We start from the raw sequence: 24,583 nt of genomic DNA on the forward strand, positions 1-24,583 counted from the left end.
AGTCTTGAAGATAACGTTGTTAACTAACTTTCTTTTCCGTTGCAGAGAGAACCATGAACCAGAAAGGTTGGGTTTGAATGGAATTGCAGACACCACAGTAGCAATGGAGGTGACATAACTTCAGACCATGGACTTGACCTGACCTTTTCAGGCGATCTTCATTATTTTTTTTTTTTATTTTTTTTTCCTCCTCCACCGAAATGCAACTTGCAATGCTCTATGGAACAGAGTGTGCTTACCATGGACCTAAATGAACTATTAAGTGTATGGGATGTTCTCCCGATATACTATTATATGTACATTTTGTAAAATTGGAAAAAAAAATCACTACCTTGTAAAAATAGTTTATTTGTATCATTCATATTATTTCTGTTACTTGAATAGTACATATTCATCATCATGCTTTTGCACTTGAATTTGCAACTGAATGGATATAAAAACAAATCTTTAATGGGATCATGAGCATGAATCTGGGTCCTGCATCACTTGTTTTAACTATTTATTTTGCCATGTTTACATTTTGTATCTTGTACAAATAAATCCAACTATGTGTCTAAAACGAAAGTTAAAGTGCCCCCGTCACCTACGCAGAGTACAGGCGGCCATTTTGCAGGCTGGACTCATTTTTAGCCCCGTTGGGTGCCCCAGAAGCCAATGGCACTTTTACGAGTAAGGGCTCCGATGACAGAATGGCTGCAAAGCAATGGGTCCACTTTAAAAATTCATAGGTAGGAATTTGAAATTCTTGTAATTTTTTTTTCTTTTTTCTAAAGGAAATGTAAAAACTTCACTTTGTCCATTTTGTTTCACAATTTGACTATATGGACCATGTTTTGGTAATAGTGGCACTTCACTGTCAGACATGAAATTGGAGGTAAAATAGTATTTTCTATAAACTGTTCGGGGGAGGGGCGGATCAATTAAATACAAAAAATACAATTAATGTAGAAATTCATTTTTTTCCATATATTTTGAATGAGTATTTCTATTTATAATTCCAGTTTATAAGAGCAATCTACACAAAGTCTGAGACATGGGGAGAAAAACAAAAACAATGCATTGGCACCTGAACTGGGCAGCCTTTTTTTTATTTATTTTTTAATCCAGAATGTATTTTTTATTTTATTTTTATTTAACTTTCAAACCTTTAACAACCGGACTGCGAGGCTTTTGGGTATTGCATTAGATAGAACTTCAATAATCGAGAGTTTTCTATTGAGCCCTCCCTGGTGCCGACTGCAGAGGGTCATGCCGGGAAGTTTCCTGTATAACAAAGCAAGTAACAGGTCTGAAATAGTCTGATTCTTAACTGTTGGACATTTTGCTAATGTTTAGTGATTTATTATTTTTTATACATTTTTTTTTTATTATTTTTTTATTTTTTTTTATACGGTTTCCTGTAAATGAGATGTATAATGCTCCCTCTATCATAATGTTTGTTGATGCACTAGTTCAGACCATTTTCCCTGTTACTTGTTATTGATAAGTGAAGACTGCAGGGGGATTAAAAGACAAAGAAAAAAAAAATATTAAAAAAATCTGATACTTTGCACAAATATTTTTACGCCACAGTGTAGAGCTAAAACACTTGCCGCGGTCATGATAAAAATAGAAAAGGACGTTCAATGTCAAAGGTTTTTTTTTAGTTTTTACAAAGTTTATTAATTATATAATGAAATGTACTACAACTTTCTCTCACAGATCTCCGCTTGCTGTCCGGGAATGGAAACCTTAACATCCAGAGGCCAAAAACCTAACCTGATCATGTCGAACGGATTTAGGTGCAGAGCTCCTTAAATGTATCAGCGTTCTCTATCTAATGAGCTGTGCGACTTAACATTCACTGACAGCAAGCAGATTGTAGGGAATTAATAAGAGTTACATGAGATTAGTCGAACAAGTGTTTGTCTCTTCCAGAAACAGTGCCACTCTTGTCCATGGGCGGTGTCTGGTATTGTATTTTAGCCCTATGCAAGAGAATGGCGCTGGGCTTCAATACCAGACTTGGCCAATGGACAAGAGTGGCGCTGTATGTGGAAGAAAAGCAGACCACATTGTACAAGCATTTTATTTTTTTTTCCTTAAATTTAGAATCAGAAAACCCATTTTAAGGCTTTCATGCCTTAATATAAAACACCCAACCTATTGTTCTAACTACAACTAAATATTTACCTGTTGTTAAAACGATTTGACCTGTGGAATGACTCCTGATGCTTTGTAATACCAGGTTGCTGCCATGTCGGAGGGTTACGATGGTAAATACTTCACCAGTGATAAAATGGCAACACCCCTACCCACTGCCAGCCTTTGTTTTGTTCAGTGAACTAGTCTTTGTAGCCGATCGAGTTTTCTATGAATAAGTGACACCACTTAGATGCGGCAGCAACCATTGTGTGAGTTTTTGTTTAGATGAATGGGTCGGTGGTCTGCAACCTTTAGACCCTCCAGCTGGTGGGCGTTGTAGTTTCACAGCTATAGGGCCACAGGCTACAGATTATTCTCCCATGGACCTAAATTCAGGTGAATAATTGATCAAGCTACTCTTGCTCATTCGACCATTAGGGGGCACTGTTCCATTAAGGTTATACATATATCTCAGCAGAATAAGCACTGTGGCTGTTCCAGAAATAAAATGAGCCCCCTCCGGTCATCGAATTTCTACAGACTATAAAGTGAAATTTTTAGGAAGAAATATAATCAGAAATTCACACTGCTTGTATATTTTCCCATTTAATGCCGGGTTATGAAAGATGAACATGAACTTCTTTTCCAGAATTATTTTAATAAAACAAATCCTGTCTGAATAATGCAACTGGGAAATGTGTTCTTATCTCTGCTGATCCCAACAAACCCCAAACAACAATAATAAAACTTCTCACATATGTAAGTTTAAAATCTCCCGAGTTTCGGCCTGCACTCCACAATGGATCCATGTTACATCATTCAGCAATACAGGCTGTGCACACCTTCGAAAGTTATTTATTCCCCCCCCCCCCCCCCCATAAAAAGGTCTGGGTTTTGTGCGACGTCATTAGTTTTTATTTTTAAAAAAATGAACTTTTTGAGATACAGCTGCTCAGTATTCTGCATACAGAGCAGCTTTAGCCTGCACTAAGGCTTGAATCTAACTGGTCTGTGGGACTTACTGGTTTAGTGTCAGCGGTTCCTGCGTATCAGATCCACCTGTAATTTATCACATCTAAGTTATGTATTTAGATGTAATTGGGTAAAAGGTGGATCCTGCTGTGTAGTCCTGACGGGTACAGGATTTAGTGAACTATAAAGCTGCTCTGTATTCAGAATACAAAGCCGCTGTATCTCAAAAAGTAATTTTATTTTTAAATAAAAACAAGTTATAATGTTGCACAAAACACACTGACCTTTTTATTAAAAAAATTAATAGCTTTCAAAGGTTTACATAATCTTTAAATTACACAGAGGATGGATGATCATGACGATGGTTGTTGTAGTCATAGTGGTGGGATGAAAGATTATCAAATGCTTTCTAGATTTTGTAAGGTGGTATTTACAGGGTTGTATTTCCGGTCCGCACCCCGTACCTAACATTAAAGGAACTCCCATTAGACTAGGGGCTCATGCACAAGCGCGTATTACAGCCCTGTACAACCTCCAAGTTGCACAGAGCTGTAATACAGCACCCATAGACTTCTAAGGGGTCCTACTGTACCTCCAGTATGCCATTCATTTCCTACAGAAACCGAAATGGCAGGCTTTATATGATGCCGTATTACAGAAGTGCCGTGTGCATAGGGCCTAAAGCAGAATAACCTCCTCTATCTCTTGCTAAAGACAGAGGGTATGTAACATAGAGCAGAAATGTGGCTGTGTAAACCCGCCCATAGTATTAAAAGCATTCCCCTTCACTCCAAGCACAATAAAGAGTTAATCTCTTCTCTCAAGTTGTTTAAAATGTAATCAATATCTTTCAAAGCTGTGTGACCAGTTTGACCACCATTCGGGTTTGTTCATGCACACTGTTTTCAGTTGTAATTCGGGCGTTTTACGCCTGAAAAAACGCCCCTAATACGCCTACAAACATCTGCCCATTGCTTTCAATGGGAATTATGATGTTCTATTCCCACGAGCCTTTATTTTACGCGTCGCTGTCAAAGTACGGACACTTTTTGGAGGCGTTTTTCATTGACTCCATTGAAAAACGGCTGTAAAAAACGCCGCGAATAACTCGTTGTTATAAAAAATAAAAAAGTCTGAAAATCAGGAGCTGTTTTCGCCTGAAAACAGCTCCGTATTTTCAGACGTTTTTGCTCACTGCGTGTGAACATACCCTTATACCTTACACAGGGGCTACCAAGCTTCCCTAGAGTTCTAGGCAAATGCCTAGTAGTGATGCAGTGGTATTGGAATTTACAAAAAAATATATTTTTCTTAACAAAAAAAAAAAATTAAGCAAATAACAAATCTACGGTTTTGTGGATACAGCGCCTAGGGGCACCTACGTGTTTCTGTGGTAACACTATATGGAACCTGTTCTTGCAATCATACTCACTTCCATCTGTTCCCTCTTCCGAATGTACTAGTCCTTCTCAATGAGTTAGAATATCAGCAAAAAGTCAATTTATTTCAGTAGTTCATTTCAAAAAGTGAAACTGATATATTATATAGATTCAACACACACACGTGCCCACACACTCCCAGCATTTTTTTTTTTTTCTTTTAATGTTGATTATGGTAAAAGTTAATGAAAACCCAAAATTTAGTCTCTCAGAAAATTTTAATATTGGGTAAAAGTTGAAGATTGTAGACTCATGGTGACACACTGTAATCAGCACAAAACGCCTGCAAAGGTTTCCTAAGCCTTTAAATGGCCCAACAGTCTGGTTCAGTAGGCTACACAATCACGGGGAAGATTGCTGACTTGACGGTTGTCCAGAAGAGTCATTGACACCCACCACAAGGAGGATAAGCTTCAAAAGGACATTGCTTTAGAAGCTGGCCGGTCAGAGTGCTGTATCCAAGCATATAAATGGAAAGTTCAGAGGAAGGAAAAAGTGTGGTAGAAAAAGGTGCACAAGCAACAGGGATATCCGCAGCCTTGAAAGGATGGCCAAGAAAAGGCCATTCAAGAATCTGAGGGAAATTCACAAGGAGTGGACTACGGCTGGAGTCAGTGCTTCAAGAGCCACCACACACAGACGTATCCAGGACATGGGCTACAACTCTCGCATTCCTTGAGACAACGTCAGAAGCGTCTTACCTGGGCTAAGGAGAAAAAGGATTGGTTTGTACTCCGTGTCCAAAGTCCTGTTATCAAATGAAAGTAAATTTTACATTTCATTGGGAAATCTCGGTCCCGGAGTCTGGAGGAAGAGTGGAGAGGCACTGAATCCAAGTGTCTTGCGGTCCAGTGTGAAGTTTCCACAGTCAGGGATGGTTTGGGGGCCGTGTCATCTGCTGGTGTTGGTCACTGTTATATCAAGTCCAGAGTCAGCGCAGCGTCTACCAGGACATTTTTGAGCACTTTATGCTTCCCTCTGCTGACAAGCTTTATGGAGATGCTGATTTCATTTTCCAGCAGGACTTGGCACCTGCCCACCCTGCCAAAAGTACCAATACTTGGTTTAATAACCGCAGTATCACTGCGCTTGATTGACCAGCAAACTCGCCTGACCTAAACCCCATAAAGAATCTATAGGGTATTGTCAAGAGGAAGATGAGACCCCAGACCCAACAATGCAGACGAGCTGAAGGCCGCTATCAAAGCAACCTGGGCTTCCATAACACCTCAGCAATGCCACAGGCTGATCGCCTCCATGCCACGCCGCATTGATCATACCTCAGCAGTGCCACAGGCTGATCGCCTCCATGCCACAACACATTGATAACACCTCAGCAGTGCCACAGGCTGATCGCCTCCATGCTACGTCGCATTGATAACACCTCAGCAGTGCCACAGGCTGATCGCCTCTATGCCACCCTGCATTGATAACACCTCAGCAGTGCCACAGGCTGATCGCCTCCATGCCACGCCGCATTCATAACACCTCAGGAGTGCCACAAGCTGATCGCCTCCATGCCACGCCGCATTGATAACACCTCAGCAGTGCCACAGGCTGATCGCCTCCATGACACGTCGCATTGATGCAGTAATTCATGCAAAAGGAGCCCCGACCAAGTATTGAGGGCAGATACTGGACATACTTTTCAGTAGGCCAACATTTCAGTATTAAAAATCATTTTTAAAATTGGGCTTATATAATATTCTAATTTTCTGAGACACTCAATTTTGGGTTTTCATTAACTGTTCCCATAATCATCAACATTAAAAGAAGAAAATGCTGGAAATAGTTCACTCTGAGTGTAATGAATCTATATACACCACGTTCCAAATTATTATGCAAATGTTATTTTTCGCTGATTTTCCTAAATTGTTGATGCAAATGACAGTCAGTATAATCTTCAAGCCATCAACCGTTGGAGTGTAATGCGAATTTTATTGAACAAATCTAATGATAACAGATTTTTTTTTAGAAGTTAAAAACTCAAAATGTACTGTTTCACATTATTATGCACAACAGAGATCAAAACATTTTAAAGGTTGTAAAGAGACTAAAATGGTAATTTGTTGAATTTGCAGCATCAGGAGGTCATATTTACAGAAATCAAAAGCTCTTTCAATCAAAAAAAGCTTAACAGGCCAAGTTACATGTTAACATAGGACCCCTTCTTTGATATCATCTCCACAATTCTTGCAGCCATTGAATTTGTGAGTATTTGGACAGTTTCTGCTTGAATATCTTTGCAGGATGTCAGAATAGCCTCCCAGAGCTTCTGTTTTGATGTGAACTGCCTCCCACCCTCATAGATATTTTGCTTGAGGATGCTCCAAAGGTTCTCAATAGGGTTGAGGTCAGGGGAACATGGGGGCCACACCATGAGTTTCTCTCCTTTTATGCCCATAGCAGCCAATGACACAGAGGTATTCTTTGCAGCATGAGATGGTGCATTGTCATGCATGAAGATAATTTTGCTACGGAAGGCACGGTTCTTCTTTTTGTACCACGGAAGAAAGTGGTCAGTCATAAACGCTACGTATTTTGCAGAGGTCATTTTCACACCGTCAGGGACCCTAAAGGGGCCTACCAGCTCTCTCCCCATGATTCCAGCCCAAAACATGACTCCGCCACCTCCTTGCTGACGTCGCAGCCTTGTTGGGACATGGTGGTCATTCACCAACCATCCACTACTCTATCCATCTGGACCATCCAGGGTTGCACGGCACTCATCAGTAAACAACACGGTTTGAAAATTAGTCTTCATGTATTTATGCACACTTGCAAACCTCTGGAGGATCCTACACCTTGAGGTTCGCGGGACTCCAGAGGCACCAGCGGCTTCAAATACCTGTTTGCTGCTTTGCAATGGCATTTTAGCAGCTGCTGTCCTAATCCTATTAATTTGTCTGGCAGAAACCTTCCTCATTATGCCTTTATCTGAACAAACCCGTCTGTGCTCTGAATCAGCCACAAATCTTTTCACAGTACGATGATCACGCTTAAGTTTTCTTGAAATATCCAATGTTTTCATACCTTGTCCAAGGTATTGCACTATTTCACGTTTTTCGGCAGCAGAGAGATCCTTTTTCTTTCTCATATTGCTTGAAACCTGTGGCCTGCCTAATAATGGGGAACGTCCTTCTTCAGTAGTTTTCCTTTGATTGGGCACACCTGGCAAACTAATTATCACAGGTGTCTGAGATTGATTACAATGATCCAAAGAGCCCTAAGACACAATACCATCCATGAGTTTAATTGAAAAACTAATAATTAAATGTTTATGACACTTAAATCCAATGTGCATAAGAATTTGGAACACGGTGTAATATCTATTTCTCACTTTTTGAATTGAATTACAAATAAATTTACTTCTAATTCATTTTGATTGACTAGTATGTTAGCAAGAATTAGAGGAATGGGTTTGTTTTTAGTCTGTAACCATGGAGACACAGGTCTGCTTTGGAGCTGTGTACACAAAACAGTATGATTATTTTTATTTTATTAGTTGAGTTCTCTTCAATCCAGCACTAGGTCTGACAGTTTATTGTGTCACCGGACAGAACTGTATAATTCTATCTTTTGAGTATTCATATTTTAGAACAGAGTCTATTTGCATTGCCGGATTGTGCAGCATGGTGAAATGCATTGCTGGATATGATTGATCAGGGTAAGATTCATACGGGCTTTGTTTACTTCCTGTGATCTCCTATCAATCCGTTAAAGGGGTTTTCCCATGAGAGACATTTGACATATCCGCAGGATATGTCATAAATGTCAGAAGGATGCAGGTCCCATCTCTGGGACCAGCACCTATCTCTAGAACAAGGCCCCCTAAACCCCGTTCTGCCTCTGTGTTGCGGATGAATTTCCGACCATGAAAAAGGTTACATGGTCGTGAGTTACGAAAACAGCATAAGTCCCACAGAACTGAATGCTAGTTATGGAAATAGCGTAGCTCGCGTGCTACGCTGCTTCCGTATCTGCCATTTACTACTATGGGAGTTACGGAAACAGTGTAGCTCAGCGAGCTGCGCTGTTTTAGTATTTCCCGACCATGTAACCAAGAAGTGGCCGGGAGGCAGTGAGGCCAGACAAAGGTAGAACGGGGTTTAGGAGGCCCCATTCTAGAGATAGATGCGGGTCCTAGAGATGACCCTTTCTATTGAGCTCGTACACCACTTCCAGGAAAGCTAATCAGAAACGAAACAGCGCTCAGTGCTTCTGCTGCTTCATTTTAGCGATTGGTGCTGGTCTCCATGTTCGGACCCCCACCGACGTGTCAAAAGTTTTTTAAAAGTTTAGTTACCCTTTAAATAAGAACAACACTAGTGTAGGCTGGCCAAGATCAGAGTTTTCTCTGCTCCTGACCGTTGCCGACAAGTTTCAGAAGGTGTCAACTGAACCTAATAGGGCATTTGGAAAAGAGGTTATCCCATGAGGACCACCCGACAACCTCTTTATTCAGGCATCACTCACCCAGATCATCTGTGATTCCATTCCCTGCCCCAACCTCTCTGGTAGTAATCAGAGTGAGAAAATCCTCCTCCCATCCATCTCACTGTGAAGATTTAGGCTGGGTTCACACGACCTATTTTCAGACGTAAACGAGGCGTATTATGCCTCGTTTTACGTCTGAAAATACGGCTCCAATACGTCGGCAAACATCTGCCCATTCATTTGAATGGGTTTGCCGACGTACTGTGCAGACGACCTGTTATTTACGCGTCGTCGTTTGACAGCTGTCAAACGACGACGCCTAAAAATACAGCCTCGTCAAAAGAAGTGCAGGACACTTCTTTGGACGTTTTTGGAGCCGTTTTCTCATAGACTCCAATGAAAACAGCTCCAAAAACGTCTGTAAAAAACGCCGCGAAAACGGCGCGAAAAACGCAGCGAAAAATGCGAGTTGGTCAAAAAACGTCTGAAAAGCAGGGTCTGTTTTCCCTTGAAAACAGCTCTGGATTTTCAGATGTTTTTGGTCACTACGTGTTCACATACCCTTAGGCCAAGGCCAGACTTGGTAGAAAAACTCAATCCATAGTGAACCTGCGACCCCCAAAAAATTTTTAGGGTGAAATTTGTGGTGAACATCTGCGACAAATCCACAGCAGAATTGTTTTTTTACTGATTTTAAAATCTACAACAAAACCCTGAATTTTGTGCAGATTTATTTTTTTGATGCATGTGGATTGTAATATAAATCTGCAACATGTGAATTCACCCATACTGTTTGCCTGATCGAATCTTTGCCTATAGACCATGAAACATGATCCGGTAGAGGTCAAATATTCATCAGTAATATGTCAGTAGTGACATCACTGATGGAGGATGTAGCTAACTTCTCCTATTTGAGTTTCAATAGTAAAAATAGCTGGCTGAAAACCCATGGAAATCTGAGGGGTAACTGACCCGTCACACCTACACCGGCAGGCCCACTCCGATCCGGACTGCCTGCTTGGGAAACTATCTCCATATGGGACAACCCCTTTAAAGGGATATTACAGTTTTTAGCAAATAATTGTTATCCATTGTACAATAAAAAGTTATACAATTTTCCAATATACTTTTTTATCTACTGGAAATACACAAAGAAAATTTCCTATTGGCTGACCGCAAGCAGAGATGTTAAAAACTGCTAAATTCACAAAGTATTTAGCTAAATTGTATAATTTTTCTTTTAATGGACCGTGTTGTTTGTTTCTGGTTATACAGGACTACTTGCTCTCAATGTTTTGACTGTCAGGACTTGCTGGGAGTTGTAGTTTTGCTAGCAGCTGGAGAAGCAGGGATTGGAGACCACTATGTTACACTTTTTAGGCCCCTTTTGTGATTCTTGGTTATACCCTCTTAGGTGATGTTTTTCTACCTAAATTCCCAACTTTGCCATGCTATCCGGTCGTATAAAAAAAGCTGCATGTGTACATCACAATCACTAGACTCCAACCCTAAATCACATTCAAAATTGTGCAGGATGGCATTGCAGGACATCACATGTGATAGGGCACGATGGAGCTACCGGCCTAACCATGCACCGCAAGATGGATAACCAGAAGTGGGATAGACGGTCAAGTGATCCTCTCCGCCAGTCATTGAGGAGGACGCCATGTTTTGCATATAGCACTAACTTGCATCCTGTGTGCCCCCAATCAGGAGTGTCCCAGCAGGACTGCTTTTAGGAATATGTTGGCACCACACAGTCCAATTTTCCAGGACCTCTGGTCTTCCTCACTCTCCTCCCGTCCTCCATAGTGTACCCTACAGTGTACATTTGATGGGTAACTGAAATTGGGAAGGGGGATCTGTGTAGTATGTGGGCCTCTATGGAGGGGAACATAAGGGGGATAATATGATCTTCAGGCCTTGTGCAGACCCATATGATACTCTGTCGGGTGCCTTGTGTTAGACATATTCTCATCTAGAAGCAATGATTTTATGGGAGAATACCTCTCTAATATGGCATGTGATAGAGCTACCATCAACCAAAATGTGGATGCATACAGAGGCACAGTAAGCCCCCATGCACCTCTATGGGTGCCCTTATATATATCAGTACCGGGCAAAAGATTTAGGCAGTTGTGAAAAAATGCTGCAAAGTAAGAATGCTTTCAAAAACAGTAGTGTTAATAGTTGTTTTTTTTTTTTTTTTTAAATTAACAAAATACCAAGAGACTAAACAGAAGAGAAATCTAAATCAAATCAATATTTTGTGTGACCACCATTTGCCTTCAAAACAGCATCAATTTTTCTAGGTAGACTTGCACAAAATCACGGATTTTGTAGGATTATCGTCAGGTGTATGATTAACCAATTATACCAAACAGGTGATAATGATCATTATTTTCATATGGAAGTTGAAACACAGTCACTAACTGTAACAGAAACAGCTGTATAAGGCCTCATGCACATGTCCGTATTCTGGTCAGTATTTTTCTTCAGTATTTGGAAGCCAAAACCAGGAGTGGGTCCAAAAGACTGAAGAAGTGCAAATCTTTCCACTACAGGTTTTCTCTGTTTATGTTCCACTACTGGTTTTGGCTTCCAAATACTGAAGCAAAATAGTGACCAGAATACTGACGTGTGCATGAGTCCTAAGAGGCTTAAAACTGGGTGAGAAACAGCCAAACTTTGCTACAAAGGTGAGGTTGTGAAAGGCAGTTTCATGTCACAGGTCCACCATGGCAAGACTGAGCACAGTAACAAGACACAGGGTAGTTATACTGCATCAGCAAGTTCTCTACCAGGCAAAGATTTCAAAGCAGATTGGGGTGTCAAGATGTGCTGTTCAAGTTCTTTTGAAGAAGCACAAAGAAACGGGCAACATTAGGGACCGTAGATGCAGTGGTCGGCCAAGGAAGCTTAGTGCAGCAGATCAAAGACACATCGTGTGGACTTCCTTTCGAAATCGAAAAATGTCCAGCAGTGGCATCAGCTCCAAATCAGTGGGACCCAGGTGCATCCATCTACTGTTCGGAGAAGTCTGGCAGAAGTGGTCTTCATGGAAGAATTAGGGCCCAAAAGTCATGCCTTCTACGTGGAAACAAGACCAACTCAACTATGCATGAAAACATCGGAACTGGGGTGCAGAAAAATGGCAGCAGGTGCTCTGGGCTGATGAGTCAAAATTTGGAATATTTGGCTATAACAGAAGGCAGTTTGTTTGTCGAAGGGCTGGAGAGCGGTACAATAAAGAGTGTCTGCAGGAAACAGTGAAGCATGGTGGAGGGTCCTTGCAAGTTTGGGGCTGCATTTCAGCAAATGGAGTTGGGGATTTGGTCAGGATAATGGTGTCCTCAGTGCGGAGAAATTTTGTCACATACTTATCCATCATGCAATACCATCAGGGAGGCGTCTGATTGGCTCCAAATTTGTTCTGCAGCAGGACAATAAGCCCAAACATACAACCAATGTAGTTTAGGGTATGTTCACACGCCCTATTTTCAGACGTAATTCGGGAATTTAACACCTCGAATTACGCCTGAAAAACTCCCCTAATCCTTTGCCTGCAATGGGTTTTACGATGTTCTGTTCCCATGATCCTTTATTTTACGCGTCGATGTCAAAAGACGGGGCGTAAAATGACAGCTCATCAAAAGAAGTGCAGGACACTTCTTGGGCCGTTTTTCATAGACTCTATTGAAAACAGCTCCAAAAACGGCCGTAGAAAACGCCGCGAAAAACGCGAGTTGCTCAAAAAACATCTGAAAATCAGGAGCTGTTTTCTCTTGAAAACAGCTCCGGATTTTCAGACGTATTTTGCTAAGCGTGTGAACATACCCTAAGAATTATCTTCAGAGTAAAGAAGAACAAGGAGCCATGGAAGTGATGATATGGTCCCCACAAAGCCCTGATCTCAACATCATCGAGTCTGTCTGGGATTACAGGAAGAGACAGAAGGATTTGAGGAAGCGACATCCACAGATCTGTAGTTAGTTCTCCAAGATGTTTGGAACAACCTCCTTGCAGAGTTCCTTCAAAAGCTGTGTGCAAATGTACCTAGAAGAACTGATGCTGTTTTGAAGGCAAAGGGTGGTCACACCAAATATTGATTCGACTTAGATTTCTGTTATGTTGATTGACTTTGTATTTTATTAATTGACATAAAAAACTATTAACACTTCTATTTTTGAAAGCGTTCTTACTTTGCAGCATTTCTCTACGACTGCCTAAACCTTTTGCACAGTACTGTATATATATATATATATATATATATATATATATATATATATATATATAATCAGGTCACTACAGGTGCTACTGCTGTCAGGGGTCGTGACCTGATGGTGGCCCTATGTCCCACTCAATGCAGAAACATAGCTATGGGATACGGGCAGGACATGTGCCAATAGGGGGCAGCAAAGAGCCATTCTGCCTTGGCAGGGTATTTAGAGCAGCAAAGTGAATCTTTGCTCCAGTTGACTAATATGATAATGTAAATAGGACTATCTCCATGACAGATCCCTTTATATGTTATAAGGGTTGTAAAGATAAACTACACGATGCAGCAATAATCCAGGAGTCAATAACAGTTTTTCTTGAGTGCTATAGGTGGAAATATTGAAGGTGAAAAAACAAAAGATAAATCTTTTATATTAAAATAAAATATTCATACGTTAAAGAGGCTCTGTCACCAGATTTTGCAACCCCTATCTGCTATTGCAGCAGATCGGCGCTGCAATGTAGATTACAGTAACGTTTTTATTTTTAAAAAACGAGCATTTTTGGCCAAGTTATGACCATTTTCGTATTTATGCAAATGAGGCTTGCAAAAGTACAACTGGGCGTGTTGAAAAGTAAAAGTACAACTGGGCGTGTATTATGTGCGTACATCGGGGCGTGTTTACTACTTTTACTAGCTGGGCGTTGTGTATAGAAGTGTCATCCACTTCTCTTCACAACGCCCAGCTTCTGGCAGTGCAGACACAGCCGTGTTCTCGAGAGATCACGCTGTGACGTCACTCACAGGTCCTGCATCGTGTCGGCACCAGAGGCTGGCTACAGATGATTCTGCAGCAGCATCAGCGTTTGCAGGTAAGTCGATGTAGCTACTTACCTGCAAATGCTGATGCTGCTGCAGAATCAACTGTAGCCTCTGGTGCCGACCCGATGCAGGACCTGTGAGTGACGTCACAGATCTGCACTGCCAGAAGCTGGGCGTTCTGAAGGGAAGTGGATGATACTTCTCATCAGAACGGCCAGCTAGTAAAAGTAGTAAACACGCCCCGATGTACGCACATAATACACGCCCAGTTGTACTTTTGCAAGCCTCATTTGCATAAATACGAAAATGGTCATAACTTGGCCAAAAATGCTCGTTTTTTAAAAATAAAAACGTTACTGTAATCTACATTGCAGCGCCTATCTGCTGCAATAGCAGATAGGGGTTGCAAAATCTGGTGACAGAGCCTCTTTAAATCATAAGAATAACAACAACATTGTACTAATCTTCCCATGAGGCTCTCTTGCAGCTCTTTGCATGCCTTGGTATCATGTTGGGAGTTGTAGTCTCCCATCAGGAGAGCTTTAGGTTGCAGTCCACTGATTTAACACAATGGGATAAGATTTGTCAAAACTGGTGCTAAGAAAAATCAGAGTAGTTACCCGTAGCAACCATTCAGGTTACTGCTTTCATTTTACAAAAGATCTCTGAAAAATGAAAGGTGAAATCTGATTGGTTACTGTGGGTGACCGCTATTATTATATTGCATGCAGGTGCTCACTCACAGCGCCTGTCAACCATCTCCCAGACTACACTTCCCATCATCCCGTTCGGGAAGGACGTTGTGTGGGTGGGGCCCGGGAGATGCAGTGAAGCTGTGGATGAAGGAGAAGGCGGCTGGTGCTGATGCAGGATGGCTGCACACAGGAGCAGGCAGTGACCGCGCACACCGGAGCCTGGGGCAGGGCGCACCGTGTGTATGTGATACAGGAGAGCGCCGCGGCTTCTCACATTGGGACATATTGATGCAGTAATTGACTCTCAGGGAAGATGGCAGATCCCGCTGAGTGCAGCATCAAGGTGATGTGCCGCTTCCGGCCTCTCAACGGCGCCGAGATCCAGAGGGGGGACAAGTACATCCCGGTATTCAAGGGAGACGACACCATCATAGTCGGGGTGAGTGAAGCGTCCATTGTATCCGGCTCCCGGCGTGTGTCTGCATCATTATCTGTGTGGCTGGGGGAGCCGGCCCTATACACGGGGAGGGGGCATCACTGCCTGCACCTGTCTATAGAGTCACCGGAATATACAAAGGGATACAATGTATATACAATCACACGATGTATCTAAGGACCGTGGCGCAGGCTGCAGACAGAATAATCCTGTATACAAAGGGATGGATACAATGTATATATACACATCAGAGACCGGTTCTGTATACGAGACAACTAATGCAACAGTGTGTGTGTGTATATATATATATATATATATATATATATATATATATATATATATATATATATAGGCCTTATGCTGTATATGGGAGGGGTACAGTCATTTGCTGTATTGGGGGGTGCAGTCATATAACGTGTGTGTTTATATACATAGTATCCATCCCTTTATATACATCATGGCCTTGTACTGTATAGGTGTGTGTATCAAGAAGCCGTGATCTATAAATGCTACTGTATATAAAGGAGTGGAGAGTATATATGTAGTAATCTGTATATCAGTAAGAGGTGTCCTCTATCTATAGGGATGTATGTGTATATAGCATCATAACCTTGTATCAATGAGGGATAGTCATCACGCTCCTGTATATAAATGGCTGTATACACAATACGCTGCTATATGGAGAGTGTGTTACATACATGTGCTCTGTATGAACATCATATAAACCTTATGGCTGTGTGTTATATAAGGGTAGGGGGGGGGGGTGCAATCATTTCCATATACCTGGCTGTATACATAATGCACTTTTATATGTAGAGATAGTAATGGCGCACATTTATAAAGCCGGTATTATCTACATACGAGGGCATGATGTATAGATAATATATGGATAGATCGTTGGCTTGTATGTGGATTGGGCAATTCTATAACTCATATACATAGAGATCATTTCCTCGTGTTATATAAGGGGAGGTAGCCTCTGGCACCAGGCTCCTGTATATATTGTATAGGCCTCATGGATGCATGGTTACTAGATGGGGGCTGGAGGTTATATTAAGTGGGGTGGGGGGGGGGGGTCTTTTCTTGTATTGATTTTACAGGGGAGGGGGATTCTCTGGCTTTTTCTGCAGATCACGGGGGGGAGATGGGCAGAGCTTAGGGGGTGCTGTGTTGTGGGTGTTGGGTGGATAGGGCAGGGAGGTGTAGAGATCGGTGGCCTGTATCTGCTGACTGGTGTTCTTCATTCATTACAATGATGGTGATCGATAAAGGCAGATTCTGGGGCACCGCACCTAAATTGCAGTGCTGGGGGCCACATGCATCATTATTATTAGGACAGCATGACTCTTGCTATGCCTTCTGCTTCCCTTCATCTGCCTTGTCCTCCTATCATCGGTGCGTCCTTCAGGGGCCACGCTATCAGGCATTGTGTGCTGAGCCGGGGAGCTGCTCCTCCTCATCCTCATCATTATATTATTCGCTGGCAGCTGGGGACATTCTGGCTGTTTCTGCTGCAGCCTGAGGATGACATCATAGAGTTCTGAGCATGCTCAGTGCGACTCCTGCAGAGCTCTGGCTGACAGATACAGGGCGGCCAAGATGTTGTAAAGGCCTCTAATGAACCACAAATACAAAATATGCAAATGACCGATGAGCGAAATATAACACGATGCGTGGAGACGTTTCTTATTTTAGTGTTCATCATTGTATAATCGACTGATATACTTTGTTTTAAATTGTTTCGCTGTTGGTGAATGGGAACAAGTTTAGACATATGGGTCTATTCACACGTCGTGGTCCTATTGTGTTTTTAAACTGAAGCAATTTTGGGAAACTCGTGATATGACCATAATATGACTTCAATGTGTGAATATATCCCAATATTTCTTGCTATTATTGTATCAAGTGCAGAAAAGTTTCTGTGGGCTCAACAGTCTGGACTCTGATACATTTTACCTGCACATTGGCCGACATTTACTGATGCTGTCTAAGTGTGTGCTCACACGGCCTATTGTCCAGCCATTTTTCGGGCCATAAACGCCCTAAAAATCGTCTAAAAATACGGGGGGCTGAACACCTTGAAACATCTGCCCATTGATTTCAATGGGAAAAACGGCGGTTCGTTCCGTTTGAACAAATGGCCAGTAAAAGGAAGTGCATGTCACTTCTTGAGCCGTTTTTGGAGCCGTTTTTTTCATTGGGTCAATAAAAAAAACAGCTCCAAAAAACGTCCGTAAAAAAACGCTTGATGCTTAAAAAATGGTTGAAAATCAAAAGCTGCTTTCTCTTAAAAATAGCTCTGTGTTTTACAGCCGTTTTTAGTTTAGCGTGAGAACATACCCTAATAGTTAGACTGGGTAAACTTAGAAAAGCGCCAAACTTATTAACGTGGTGCATGCTGCATGATAATTTTGGCGCATCTTGCATGACCTGTTAGACACTTTTCCTTTTCTTATACCATCATTTTTTTGGCTCATTTTGTGGCAGTCTTTTTTTTTTTGGGCACATTTTACGCCACACCTCTTCCAGTAAGTCATGCCCCTTTCCCACTAAGCCACGTACCCTTATTGAGACCCTTTTAAATAGCGTCTAGTGAGGCGCAAACATTTTTTTGAACACATTTTAGACCCAGACACAGTAGTAAATCTGCCGCACTGTAGCAAATCAGGATAGAAGAAGTGCTGCTGTTGATTTATTTAGCTCACTGAGGATTGGCTAGAAAGGATACAATTATATCCAGCTCTCCGCGCCGTCACACTTTCCGGACTTGATGAGAAATTTGCATAAAATCTGCTGACGATCTTCAGTGGAAGTGAATGAGGTTTTTTGCAACACTGTTCACACTCTACAAAATGTTTCTGTGCAGGATAAAAAAAATGAATTGCACGCTATTTAGGGTATGTTTACGTGTTCAGGATTTTTAACAGAATCCGTGGCAGAAATCTGAGACTGAGGCCTCATATACACGAACGTGATATACGTCCGTGCGACGCGCGTGCTTTTCACGCGGGTCGCACGGACCTATACAAGTCTATGGGGGCATGCAGACAGTCCGTGAGTTTTGCTCAGTGTGAGTGCGCTGAAAAAAACTCACGACATGTTCTAAATTTCTGCGTTTTTCACGCATCACGCACCCATTGAAGTCAATGGGTGCGTGAAAACCACGAAGGTCACACGGAAGCACTTCCGTGCGAACTGCGTGATTCACGCAAGAGCTGTCAAACTCTGAATGTAAACAGAAAAGCACCACGTGCTTTTCTGTTTACAAACATCCAAACGGAGTGTCAGAATTTAGAGATGAGCGAACCGAACTTCACCGGGTTCGGCCGAACTCGTTTTGACCGAACCTGGCAAAAAAAATTCCGGTACGCGACGTCAGGAGATAGTCACTGTCCAGGGTGCTGAAAGAGTTAAACAGTTTCAGCACCCTGGACAGTGACTTCCGATCACAATATACATGAACGTGTAAAAAAAAAAAAAAGTTCTGACTTACCGATAACTCCCGGCTTCTTCCTCCAGTCTGACCTCCCGGGATGACAATTCAGTCCAAGTGACAGCTGCAGCCAATCACAGGCCAAGCACAGGCTGCAGCCAATCACAGACTGCCGCGTCATCCAGGGAGGTGGGGCCGGATGTCAAGAGAGGGACGCGTCACCAAGGCAACGGCCGGGAGACCGGCCTGGAGGAAGCAGGAAGTTCTTGGTAAGTATGAACGTCTTTTTTTTATTCACAGGTTGCTGTATATTGTGATCGGAATTCACTGTCGAGGGTGCTGAAAGAGTTACTGCCGATCAGTTAACTCTTTCAGCACCCTGGACAGTGACTGACGTCGACTAGCCTCATCTCTATGATGGCGGCTGCGCGAAAATCACGCAGCCGCGCATTATACACTGATGACACATGGAGCTGTCAAGTGCCTTTTGCGCACGCAAAACGCTGCATTTTTTTGCCTGTGCAAAATGCACACGCTCGTGTAAATGAGGCCTGACATTGTATTCAATGGGGCTAATCCACAGATTCCGGGTGGAACCCACGCGAATAAGCGAATAAGTAGCTTGCGACTTATTCCCCCCCCCCCCCCCCCCCCGTGCCATGAAATTAAATACATGCAGAAATATTCCAGAGCTTGTGAACGGGATTGTGGAAATCCCGTTCGCCTGCATTGTTTACACTGGCAAATCCGCCGGTACATGTGTGGCAGAAATCCCAGTGTCGGGGGTTTTCTGACCGGGATTTGTCATAACTTTATGATCAGTGAGGGGCTGACTGCTTTGACCTCCAAGTGTCGTTAGAAGTGTTAGGCTGGGTTCACACGACCTATTTTCAGGTGTAATGGAGGAGTTTTACGCCTCGAATTACGCCTGAAAACACGGCTCCAATACGTCGGCAGACATCTGCCCATTCATTTCAAGGGGTTTGCCGATGTTCTGTGCAGACGACCTGTCATTTTACGCGTCGCTGTCAAAAGACGGCGCGTAAAATAACAGCCTCGTCAAAGACGTGCAGGACACTTCTTGGGACGTACTTGCAGCCGTTTTTCATGAATCCAATGAAGAACAGCTCCAAATTACGTCCGTAAAAGACGCCCCGCAAAACGCCAGTACGAGCAATTACGTCTGAAATTCCGGAGCTGTTTTCTCCTGAAAACAGCTCCGTAATTTCAGACGTAAATGCAGTTATCGTGTGCACATACCCTTAGGGTATGTGCACACACTAGACTAAAAACTTCTGAAAATACAGAGCTGTTTTCAAGGGAAAATAGCTCCTGATTTTCAGACGCTTTTTGAGCCACTCACAATTTTCGCTGCGTTTTTCACGGCCGTTTTTGGAGTTGTTTTCTATCGAGTCAATGAAAAACGTCTCCAAAAACGTCCCAAGAAGTGACCTGCTCTTCTTTTTCGTGCCCGTTTTTTTTACGTGTCCGTTTTGAAAAACGGCCATAAAAAAACGCAGCGAAAAACTCTCCGTCGGAACAGAACGCCGTTTTCCCATTGAAATCAATGGTCAGATGTCTGGAGGCGTTCTGCTTCCTATTTTTCGGGTGTTTACGGCCTGAAAAACGTCCGGAAATAGGCCGTGTGAACATACCCTAACTGCCCCATGTAAATTTACTACCGGTACTAGGATCCGTTCACACATGATGGATTTGACACAAATTTCAGCACGGATTTTGTGCTGAAACATCAAATCTGATGACCGTCCACATCCCATGCAGGTGAATGGGGTTACCCCACCGTGTTTACATGCTATGAAAATTTCTGGCATTCATGCTACTTGTTTTCGCAGATTCTGCACGTTAAAGTTGAGGATTTAGCCCCACTGAATGACAGCGGGGCTAATTCTTGAGCGAATCTAATCCCCCCCCCCCCCTGAATTTGGAAAGATTTGGCAACAGTCCAATGTGAATCGAGCGTTCCAGACTGTCCCCCCCCCCCCACCCCCAATGGAAGATGCTGAGGCAAAGAAGGACTGGGCATGCTGGGATATAATCATTGCTCTCCGTGTATGTTTTATAGGGGGGTCCGGGGAGATCGCTGACAGCCATCTTAAAGTACCACCGACTTTATGATGATAACCTGGTGATTAAATAATATACTTTCCTGTAGAATTCTGCTGCCAGATAAGCTTTTTCCATAGTGACGTCACTTGACGGTGGTGGTCAGTTCCTTCCGGCACGGCGACATTTGTTCCACAGTAACCTCTTGTGATGGTCGTGTCCCTGCTGGCCCCGTGACGTTACGTCCATAGTGACTTGCAGGCTTAATGCTTACATTACATTTATAGCCGCTCTCTAATTATCTGAATGAGGTAATGTCCGTCTGTGTTCTGTCAGTGGGAAGACGAGGCGCTGAAGACCCTCACAACAGCCCGTCTCCTCTATACACTGACAGGATACAGGCGCAGGTTACGGCTCAGGGGAGCAGATGTGAGGAATCTGATTTCCCTTTCCCTGTCTTCCCTATTAGCATGCTTATAAAGGAAGCAATTACTATAATAGATCTATACAGTGCGCCTCCTGAAATCTGGCATTAGCGGGACATGATGGCTACCAGAATATCAGATTTTCTGGTTTATTAAACAGTCCTAGAAAATTATATCAAATCAACATTAAGGGCAGAGAACCTTAAAAAACAAAGACCAATAGCCGGCTACTCGGTCCAGTATCATAAGAAAAACCGCATACAGCCTTACTTCACATCATGGGGCCTATAGAAATCTATAGGCTCGTTACATTATATAGACATTTACATCAGATGTGGCCCAAATACGGTGTAAACAGAAGTTGAGGCCTGTAAAGAAATCTAGGGGTTTGCAATCACACGGGGACATGGACAATTATGCATAAACGACGTCAATTTTTGGTAAAACCACAGGCTTTTTGGCCGCAGGGCTTGTCTACTTGAGTTGCCCATTTCTTAATGCACTATATGGGCATTTCTAAGAAATAGAGTATCTGATTCTGGCACCCAAACTGTTAGTTTGGAGTGGGGGCTTCCAGTCAGAACTGGTTACGCGATGAGGACGACCCAAAAACGTAGTTACTGGTGATTTTTTTATTTTATCTGTATTTATTTACTTCATGCCTTAGGCCTCATTCACATGACCATGCAGTATTTACGGTCAGTAAACACTGCGCAGACGAGCCGCGAAGTGTCATCGCGCACACAGTTATAAGAATTGGAGAACGGTCCGTAAATGCAAAAAATAGGACGTGTCCTATTTTTTGCGGGTCATTGCTACGGGCCGGACACACACCCGTAAATATACTAGAAGGTGTCCGTGGCCAATAGAAACGAATGAGTCCGTATTTTAGCCGCAATTACGGATACGTAATTGCGGATAAAAATTCAGGTCGTGTGCATGATTCCTTAGTATGGTCACCTGTAAATGGTCCTCATGCTCAGGAATATTACTATTGCCAACAAAAAAGAACATGAAATCTGAGTGACCAGTACAAACGAAAAAACGTTGTGCCCATTTCAATGTGGGTATAATTTCTTGGAATGAAAAGTACTTTGCTGGCCTCAGCCGTTCTCACTCGCATGCTTTTGTTACAGTGTGTGCGCTGGGGTCGGAAAGATTAGTGCTACACAATAGGAACACACTGGAGCTTGGCCGGCTCGTTTTTGTTTCATTTATTACGTCTAATGTATTATTTTTAATTATTTTTATTTCAGCAAGGGAAGCCTTACGTCTTCGATAAAGTTTTGACTCCCAACTCAACCCAGGAGCAAGTCTATAACGCCTGCGCTAAACAGATCGTCAAAGGTGAGCCGCCTTCATTATAGTCTTCATTTGGGATTGTATATAAAAATAATTTTCAAAAATTAAACCTGGCGGTGGTTGCCCTTCGCATCATTTCTTTTTAATGCAGAGGTTTAGTCTCTCTGATATTGTCAATTGCTCCTTAGCAGCGCGCTATAAATCGGCTCTTTGACAGTACGCGGTTTGTTGCTGAGGAGCAACTGATGTGCCATCGAACATCAAAGACTAAACTTGTGCCTTACAAAACCTGAGGGGCAAAATATCCCTTCCACTCATGTCAAACTCACAGGGGTTTAGGTTGCTGAGATATGGGGAGCTGTTTGATGGGGTCCTTGTGCTGTCCCTGAGCATACCTGCGAGCGAGCACACCGGAGTCACACCAAAAAAAAGTACTACTTCCCCCTCCACAGTCGGGGAATACACATCAACCGGTTTGCGCCCGTTTTCTGGAGTAAGAAAGTTTCAAATTTCAAAAGTGACGGGGTTTAGTCAGAGGGCGACAGAACTGGTGTAAGTTATGCCGCGTATCTACACCTGCTCATAGCAGGCATAGATTAGCATTTCTGCTGCACGGACAGCTAAAGACGCGTCAAAAATATATTGTGCACCTGTTTATATATTTGGCGCATTTTCCACCAACGTGAATACGTTTAAGACTGGTCATTGTGTTTTGTTTCAGCTTGATGAAGAGACCGGTTCGATCTTGAAACGCGTAGCAATCCCGCTGATATATTTTACAAAAACGCAATAAGTAGTTTAGATCCGTGCCGTAGTCGTCCAGGATCTTATTACAATCATCACCAGCAGGTCTTTACTAAAGGAGTCTGTTGGACCTTGTCTCTTCGTTTTTGGGAGGATCAGCGCCGTTCAGTGGGATCTCCTTTTTCCTACCGAATATCTACATAAGACTGGCGTTTGACGCTCTTCGTTTCCCTCAGTGTCTTGCCTCCATGTCATAGACAGCTAAGGCTTTGTTCACTTCTGCGTTATGGCTGCCGTTTACAATGAAAGCAATTATGTGTTCGGCCCTGTTCACACAGAGTGTATTTTATGTGTATTTTGGCGCTGTTTACGCGTCAAAATACACATAAAAAAACGCTTCATTAAACTTCCTATTCAAATCAATGGGAAAGTGCACAGTTAGTACATACAAAGCTTTTCTTTTTACACAAGCGTATTTAAAAAAAGAAGGGTCAGGTCAATTTTTGACGCATAAAACGTGCCAAATGTTCCCATCAAAAACACATGGAAAACGCATCAAAAAACGCCTATATTTTAAAAAGCTTCACAAGAAACGTTTGTGTATTTGACATGTTTACACGTTGTTGTTTTTTAGCGCCGTGGGAACATCCCCTAATAGGACGGTTCTGAATGGCACCCTATAGACCCCATTGACTAATAATGGACTTTGTCAGGTTTTTTTGTTGTTTTTACAGCAAGACAAATGGTAAGGCTGGGTTCACACGACCTATTTTCAGGCGTAAACGAGGCGTATTATGCCTCGATTTACGCCTGAAAACACGGCTCCAATACGTCGGCAAACATCTGCCCATTCATTTGAATGGGTTTGCCGACGTACTGTGCCGACGACCTGTCATTTACGCGTCGTCGTTTGACAGCTGTCAAAAGAGGACGCGTAAAATTACAGCCTCGTCAAAAGAAGTGCAGGGCACTTCTTGGGACGTTTTTGGAGCCGTTTTCTCATAGACTCTATTGAAAACAGCTCCAAAAACGGCCGACAAAACGGCGCGAAAAACGCAGCGAAGCACGTGAGTTGCTCAAAAAACGTCTGAAAATCAGGTGCTGTTTTCCCTTGAAAACCGCTCCGTATTTTCAGACGTTTTTGGCTCAGCGTGTGAACATACCCTAAATCAACTCCAGTGTGAGTACCCCACCAAACAGCTGCCTAGATCTCAGCTTCCCAGACCTTTTGTGTGATCTGTGGGAGAGGCAGACAGGGTATAATGCAATTCCCTAACGTAAGAGTCTGTGCATTTCCAGACTTATTGGTATTAACCGTTCACATCCATCAGCAAGTGTAGGGATCGTTTTCTAACTTGGATTGAGGAGCTTGAATCTATTCTTTGCCGTAGTCTTCATAAATAAAACTAATTTTACAATTAATAAGTTGCCAACAAGATTCACTGTAATTAAAGGGTTTTTCCACTTAAAG

At 42.7% G+C, this 24,583-nt stretch overlaps 2 protein-coding genes across 5 annotated transcripts in view; both read left to right on the plus strand.

The window, feature by feature from the left end:
• Window positions 1-2,807, plus strand: part of EPC2 (enhancer of polycomb 2) — a 58,154-nt gene extending 55,347 nt beyond the window's left edge. For all 4 annotated transcript variants that reach the window (XM_075829258.1, XM_075829259.1, XM_075829260.1 and 1 more), the window contains one exon: window positions 46-2,807. In XM_075829258.1, the coding sequence (XP_075685373.1) occupies window positions 46-57 (12 nt within the window). In that variant the 3' untranslated portion in view covers window positions 58-2,807. The remainder of the gene's footprint in view (window positions 1-45) is intronic.
• Window positions 2,808-14,768: 11,961 nt separating this feature from the next.
• Window positions 14,769-24,583, plus strand: part of KIF5C (kinesin family member 5C) — a 44,732-nt gene continuing 34,917 nt past the window's right edge. Inside the window, exons 1-2 of the mRNA XM_075829268.1 lie at window positions 14,769-15,147; window positions 22,323-22,413. Of these exons, the coding sequence (XP_075685383.1) occupies window positions 15,022-15,147; window positions 22,323-22,413 (217 nt within the window). The 5' untranslated portion in view covers window positions 14,769-15,021. The remainder of the gene's footprint in view (window positions 15,148-22,322; window positions 22,414-24,583) is intronic.

The sequence above is a fragment of the Rhinoderma darwinii genome, chromosome 6 (assembly GCF_050947455.1).
Source record: "Rhinoderma darwinii isolate aRhiDar2 chromosome 6, aRhiDar2.hap1, whole genome shotgun sequence".
Lineage (NCBI taxonomy): Eukaryota > Metazoa > Chordata > Amphibia > Anura > Rhinodermatidae > Rhinoderma > Rhinoderma darwinii.